General features: G+C 44.6%; 1 protein-coding gene across 1 annotated transcript in view; it reads left to right on the plus strand.

Moving 5' to 3' along the window:
- Positions 1-2,495: 2,495 nt before the first annotated feature.
- Positions 2,496-7,942, plus strand: part of CRIPT (cysteine-rich PDZ-binding protein) — a 7,572-nt gene continuing 2,125 nt past the window's right edge. The window contains exons 1-2 of the mRNA XM_006880894.1: positions 2,496-2,511; positions 7,039-7,104. Coding sequence (XP_006880956.1) covers positions 2,496-2,511; positions 7,039-7,104 — 82 coding nt within the window. The remainder of the gene's footprint in view (positions 2,512-7,038; positions 7,105-7,942) is intronic.

A 7,942-nucleotide genomic window follows, 5' to 3' on the forward strand; every position in this document is an offset into this window, starting at 1 on the left:
TCGTAGGGCCAATTAAGCAAGTCATTTTAACTTTTCCTTTTACCAATATCAACCCTGGGGATCAATGGGGTGACAGATGTCACAGCCAGATCGCCCTCACATCCTCCTTTTACCAATATCATGGAAATCAAGACTGCATGGATTAAACAATCAAGACTGCATGGATTAAACAATCATCCTTGGAAATAAAACCTACGGTTTTTAGAAACCTCATGAGCACACCTTGGCCAAGTTGTTAAAAGATTTTATTTTATTTTATTTTATTTCACTATTGTTGACCTTTGGCCCAACATCGTCCTTTGGACTTTACATCTTCCAGCAGATGCCAAGTGATGCCAAGTGCACACTTGAATATTCAAATAATACTGCATTCTTTGAAAGCATTCAAAGAATGTTCTGCTAAGGGATCAACAAAATAAAACTGGAAACCACTTTATTCCAACTAATGGTGACCCGTATGTTGCAGAAACCAAGACAGCTCCAGAGTTTTCAAAGCTGTGATCTTTCTGAAGCGGATCCCTTGGTCTTTCTTCTTAAGATTCCCATAACTCAGGACACCTACTGAGTCCTAGGGCTCCCCAAACACAAAAATAATAATAATGTTTCTTTAAAGAATAGTTAAATACTGATATTACAAATACTAGCTCCACAATCAACACTAGCAGTCAAGAAATCAAAGGACGTGTATTGGGAAAATCTGTCATCCAGTGCATCTCCAAAGTGCTAAAGAGCAAAGATTTCAGGTGACACCTAATGTGAGCCTGATCCAAGCCACTGTGTTTTTAATTGCTTCACATGCATCTAAAAGTTGGACAATGAGTAAGGATGACAGAAAACCAATAGATTTCTTTGAATGGTGGTGTTGGAGAAGATGACTGAATAATAGCCCATGAACTACCAAAAGATCAAAACTAGTCTCTCATGGAGGATATGCAACCAGGGTGCTCCCTAGAGGGAAGGATATTCAAACTTTGTCTCACATACTTTAGACACACTGTCAAGAGGGGCCAGTCCTTGGAGAAAGACATCATGCTGGGGGAGGTGGAAAGGGTCAGGAAAGAAAGCAAGACAGCAAGACACTCAACAAGATGGATTGGCACAGTGACACAGACTGTAATAATGGTTTGGGGTATATGAGAGTGTGAGGATGGTGCAGGACAGGACAAGGTATGCTGTTCACAGGGTTGCTATGAGTTGTAGTCTACTTGATGGCATCTAAAAAGAAACTACAATTAGAAGTAGCAATTAATTGCAAGAGGGAGGAAATGTACTTGAGACACATACACATGCATACAGAGCAGAGCAAGCATGAAAGATTGTGAGAAAATAATTTTCAAAGTCAAATGTTTCTGATAAGGAATCAAATTCAGATAGGACAAGAGGCGTATCAAAGCCCCAGCTCCCTAGTGCTAAATGCTAAAGCCTTATCAAGGTCCTTGACATCACACTAGGAAAAAGAATGGAGGGCAGGGAATGACAAAGGAACTTTCCCACGGGTTCTCTCCTCAACCAATTAGGGAGGAGTCTACATTCTCACAAATATTCCTTTGGACACCATTCTTTCGGGCCGTTCTAACAAGACCAATTAGCACCTGCAGATCTTGCTCTAAGCCAGTGAGTAGTGCACAAAAGCAGACGTTTTGTCAAGTAAATGTAGAGAGACTTGGTAGGGTGTGCCTACCAATAAACTTGGGAGTCCCTCCTGAGAAACCAGCACCGTGTTAGGTTCTGGGCTGCCCCGAGGATGTCTAACAGGAACTCTACCGAGGGCCCACGTCCTGGCGTTATAGGTCTATCCTGACCCAGATCTACCAGCATCATATCGGGACAAGTGGGCTGCTTTCCTGAAATGCTTTCCAGGGACCCATGGCGTGTCCACCAACAGCCGCACCCCAAACTGGTCAATCTAAGGCTCTGCCCAAACCTAAACCATCAGGATTACAGGTGGCAAGGAACGTGCTGACAGGCAAAATCTAAGAGCAATCGGTGTAGGGAAAGTGAGGTACAGGGGGAATAGCTGGGATCTCCCCCGTCGGGGGAGCACCGGGGTCACGCCGGAGTGATGGAGTTTGGACAGTGAGCCACACACACTCGAGCCCACTTGTGCAGTGGCAGGGGTTGCCCGCCCTCCAAGATGCGAATGCGCAGGAAGGGTCCCAGGAGGCTTACCTAACTCTCCCGCCCGCGGAAGAGGAGGGAAGGGAGCAAGGAAGGTAACCACCTCCCACCATCAGGTAAGACTAGGTGCCTTCGACCATGCGCAGGCGCAGAGTCGTGGGGGCGGAAACTCCAGTCCGAACAGCCAATCACAAAGGGTTAGGGGCGGGCAAAGGGCGCGGCACCGCCCTATCAGGTGTAGGATAGGCGTGAGCGTAATTAGGGGCCGGAAGTAGTTTAACGTACCCGGAAGGAAGATCCTTTACAGATTGTAGTGTTGATGTTTTGGGGTTGGTGCTGCGGGGACTGCTTTTAACGGAACCTTCGTCCTCTGAAGGATGGTGTGCGAAAAATGTAAGTTAAGGGGACGGTTTGATGGGCGAGTGGCCTAGGAGATCCTGGCTGGAGTCCCCCGGAGATTTTGCCCTTTCTTTGTTTTTCCTCCTCCCACACGCCTTCTGAGTCTAGCCTTTTCTCCTGCCCTGCCCCCGCCGGTATCCCTACACCAAATTCAGCCTAAATCACTGTGCTAGAGCGATGCTGTAGAACTACTGGGAGCGGGGGCTGGGGGGAGGAACTCTACATCTTTACAAAAGCAGAGAGCCACGCATTTCTCTCGGTGGCAGCCGAACGTTGTAACCCCTGTGCCACCAGAACACGCACCACCGAACGATCTATAAGAAATCTAACCCTCTGCCATTGAGTCGAGACCGATGTTAGCCTCGCTTAGCGTCTCGCCGTTGTCAGATCCCCTTGAGTCGCCTTCTAATTCAACGACCCCAAATAACACTGCTGTATCCTGCAGAAGCCTCCCGTTCTCCACTGTGACAGTCACAGTATGGCTCCATCATCTTCCTCTCTTTCTCTAACCTTCCGCCTTTCGGTCTTCCGACTGGTCCCTTCCACCCAATGTATGTGAGACAGACTTTCACCGTCCTTGCCTCTAAGGAGCATCCTGGTTGCATTTCCTCCGGTATTTAGGATTTCTTGTTACGCTCCATCCAGTCGACTACGACCTCTATGGAAATAGTTCTGCACCCTGTTCTGCCCTGAGCCAATCTCAGTGTCTCTGCCACACCTACCCTAATTACCCCAGTTAGGTCTGATCTTATTAAAAATACTATTCGTTGTTTATCTGAAAACCACGTTTAACTAGGCAGATGAGTAAGACAGGACTTCATTTGCGTTACTTGGGACCTGTTACCAGGAGAGACCAATTCTTGGAGAAAAGACACCATTCTTGGCAGAGGGTCAGCAATGAAGAGGAAGACCCCAAACAAAATGGATTGGGTTCAAACAGCAATGAATGCGCGAATGTACAGGCAGTTTCGTCGCGTTGTGCGTGGAGCTGAGTTGGGGCCGACTCCTTGGCATCTAACAACCTTCCATCTGTAATCCTGTGGATTTCCACTCCTCACATAAATACCTACAGTATCAGGGCTGGCAGGAGCAGGAAACTCCTGACCTCCAAAACAGTATGTAGATAATGCTGGTTTTCAGGACAGAACCTTTGCTATATGTAGTTCCTACTCAGTGATTCTAATGAATGAAATGGAAATTTCTAGAAAACATAAGATTTCTCTATCTTGTTGTTCGTTGTCATCCAGTAAATTCAGATTCACGGCTTTACAGAGTAGAATCACTTCATTGTTTTCTTGGCTGTACTCTTAATGCAAGCAGATTGCCAGGCCTTTTCTTCAGACATAACCCTGGTAGATTCGAGCCAGTCTAATTTAGGATTACAGACGAGAACAAACTGTGGCATCTGCAGACCTTTTGCCATATGCTCAAGTCTCCTTTTACCTCAAGTTAAACATTTCAGACTTTTTAAAAATTAAAACTTGGAGCCAGACCCTTGAGAGGCTGTGGTCTCTATCAGCACTCCCTGAAGACAATAAAGTCTTCTTTGATTCACAAAATAAAAACCACACAAACCCTCTTTTGAGACATAATTCGCATGTTATTGTTGATGTTATGTATGGTTACTAGAAACCAATTCATAACTGACCTTCCAGCGGGTTTTCAGAGGCAGTAAATTGCAGGGGAGGAGATTGCCCATCTTTCTTCTAAGGGGCAGCGATAGATGCGAACTGTATACCTTTGGGTCGCCAGGCAGCACAGCTCCTTACCAATAGTTCACCAGAGCTCTCTACATACTAACATAAAATTCACCTATTTTCAGTGTACAACTTAGTGGGTTTTAGTGTACTCATAAAATTGTACAACTCTCATCACAGTCTATCTTAGAACATTATCACCATCTCAGAAAGCACATAAAGCTTTTGACACTGACCTGTTTTAACTCTTCTTCCTCATACACTGAGCAGTTTTTGCTTATTTGCTTTCATCCGGTTAGTTCTTTTAAGTAAACATGACTAACATATTTTCCAGTTAGGCACCTGCTTCTATATTCTGCAGTTCTCAAATGTGTGAGTTTGGCCTCCTGTGTAATTTATGTTGATTCTGTGGTGTTTCACTTTTGAGAGGACAGGATTTCTGTCTATTTTGATATGCCGTGTGTAATGCCCCTTAGTACATTAAGGGCTTTGTCCCAGGGAAATTTAAGATACCAGGAGAACTGTGAGAGTTAGCTTCTCAAGGTACATAATAGCTTTGTGCATCCAAGGTCTGGTGTGGTATTAAAAGCACGTACACACGTACTTACCTCGCAGAGGAGGTACCATGATCAGGAAGGTGGTTTTCCCAGGGTGAGGTTCAGCCCTTGCACTCCAGACGTGCTGACCCCTGCGTTTTCCCCAAATACAGGAAACTTGATGGCATCAGTTTTGGTAGTGCGGGACTGCATGCATGTTCTCCCTTGTGTGTATGGGGGAAAGACACATATCTGATTCTATAAAATGATGTATGTCATGAAACCTTACTCCTTTTTTCCTTTACTACTATTCTGTTAAATCTAGCTTTTTATTATTTCTACATGGTTTGAACCCACCAGCTGCTCTGTGGGAGAAGGATGGACAGTCTTTTCCCATGTGATTAAGTGTCTCAGAAAACTCACCAGAGGGTCAGCTATGGGTCGGTTCCAACTCTGCAGTACACAACAACAGTATCTCTCTAGGGAGGCAGATTGGGTGGCATAGTCCTTAGAGAGTTAGTTACACTGCCAACCCCAAACAGGCTCTCGGTTCGAATCTACCAGCTACTCCTTAGAGGAAAAAGATAGGTGATCTCCTCCACTATGATTTACAGACTCTGAAAACCCCGCTGGAGGATCAGCTATGAGTTGGTTCCAACTTGACAGCAATGAGTTTTTATTTTCTTCCATTTCTTTCTTTATACCCCTCACCTGAGTTTTCCTGTGGTTCTTTTTTCCTGTGTGGAATTTCTCTAAGCAGTTTATTTAGCACTTAGTTACACTTCTTAGCAAGCCCTAGCGGGGCAGGGTGGTTAAAGCACCCATCTACTGACCAGGAGGTCAACCTGAGATCTAGTGCATGGTCCATGAGGAGATGTGCTGCTAACCCAAAGGTCTTGCGTCTCTGATAGTTCCGCTGCTTCTTGAGAGAAAGAGGGCCGTCTCCTCCCATAATGATTAGAGTCTCAGTCCTGATGGAGGGGCACTTTGAGGTAGAATGGACCCAACGGCAGTGAGTTGAGACTACGCGGCAGCTCTGGTAGCATAGAAAGTTACATGAAAGGTGAGTGACTCAAATCCATCCGCTGCTTCACCGGATTAAGACAGGCATTCGCCCTGGAAATCCAATGCAGGGTCACTCGGAGTCAGAATCCACTAGGCAGGCAGTGGCTTGTAGACTGGACTGAAAGGAGCCTCAGTGCTGCCATGGTTGAATGTTCTTGGCTTAGACCCACCAGCAGCTCCATGGGAGAAAGGTTGGTCATTGTGCTGCTGGAAACAGAACAGCTTTGGAAGCCCCGTAGGAGCACTTCTGCTCTGTGCTGCCGGGCTGCTGGGAGGCACAATCAACCCGATCTAGTTTGTGTTACTTTTATATTCTAGCTCATATTTAGGTTGAATGATTCTTTATCTTTTTTGGGATCTCTCACTCCGTTGAGACTCTGAAGAAAGATGGACTCTTGCCAGTTAAAAACAGAAAGGTTTGCGACCAGTGTCATGGGAAAGATGAAATATTACAGTTACAGAGACTGCCCACATCCACTGCCACTCAGTCGACTTCTGCTCACAGCCACCCTCCATCAGGTTTCTCAGACTATAAATAATGATCATGGGAGGAGATTGCCCATCTTTCTTCCCTGGAGTGGCTGGTGGATTCAAACTGTGGACCTTTCACATTACATACTACACCAGCAACGTTCCTTTGTATTAAGATAAAACTCATTGCCATCGAATTGGAACCAACGCATAGCTGGCTCTCCATTAAATTTCGGAGGCTGTGAATCATACAGGAGGAAACTGACCATGTTTTCCCAGGAGCCACTCGTAGATTCAACCTGCCAGGTTTGGCCTTTGGGTTCACAGTGCACCTCCATGTGAACTATGCCATCAGAACTCCCTATGATAAACTTCCTGAAATTAAGACCTTTGTGTGATTCATCACTTTACTTTTTTTCAGTACACCTTGGGTACTGGTTTATATATCAGAGATGCTTTATTCCTATTTACTGAATAAATAGATTTGCCATAAAGACATTTAAAATGTATCAATACAGGGAAATCCTATAAAAATGATCTTGTGATCACATAGATTTTGCTGAGGGGTCAGTTTGTTGCCTGTATTTACGATCTTCTTGTCTTGAGCCTTGGTACACTGGTCCATACCCCAGCTCTGCTGGATGTCCACTGAAATGCCACTGTTGATAATACATGAATCGTATGTACAACTTAGTGTGTTTACTACGTAGTAAATTCTAATCCTCCTTCCTTTTTCTGACCTGTTACAATAGGTGAGAAGAAACTTGGAACTGTTATCACTCCAGATACGTGGAAAGATGGTGCAAGAAACACTACAGGTACTTTGTTCTTTTGTAAAATAGTGGGCCAGATACTTTATACAATTGTTTTAGGCTTTATATTATTTGTAAAAGAAAATGTTAGGAATGCACCAACTCTTACCTCCATTAAACATTAAAGAATACTATATTCCTCCACAATTTAATGTCTTCTCTAGAATTGTTCTCTTAATTACATGGTTAGAAACCTTAAACCCACTGCCAGTTCTCACACATAGCAACCCTCCCTTCCACTGGGTTTCTGAAGCTATATATTTTAACAGGAGGAGACAGTCCATCTTTCTCCCTTATAGCAGCTGGTGGACGAGAACTTCCAAAGAAGCATGGCTTTTCATTAGCAGCACAACTCACCATGGACTACACCAGAGCGCCTTAATTACATGGGGGAGGGGGTTATGGACCTTTACAGTCAGAGCTGACTTACAGCTGAGCCTCCAGTGGGAGCTCTAATTTACATGGGAGAAAGTAGTGTCCTAATAAATTAAAAATACTCATTGCTGTCTAATTGAAGCCCACTCACAGCTGCCCCCCGCCCCGAAGGTTTTCAGAGGTTGTACATTGGAAGGAGATTGTCCGTCTTCCTCCCGCTGAGCAGCTGGTGGTTTCAAGCTGTCCGCCCTTATTTTCACAGCACAACTCCCTACAGAAGTTCTTAAAAATTTGATACTGACTTCTAAGAATGAACTTTTAAGCAAATTCTTTTTTGTTAAATAATGTATAGAAATAGCTAGCCACACTACAACAAGATAAAGGTAAATAATCCAATAGAAAAATGGGCACAGGATATGAACAGACACTTCACTGAAGAAGACATTCAGATGGCTAACAAGCACATGAA

Source organism: Elephantulus edwardii, unplaced genomic scaffold, assembly GCF_000299155.1.
Source record: "Elephantulus edwardii isolate Elephantulus edwardi_28Jun2011 unplaced genomic scaffold, EleEdw1.0 scaffold00011, whole genome shotgun sequence".
Lineage (NCBI taxonomy): Eukaryota > Metazoa > Chordata > Mammalia > Macroscelidea > Macroscelididae > Elephantulus > Elephantulus edwardii.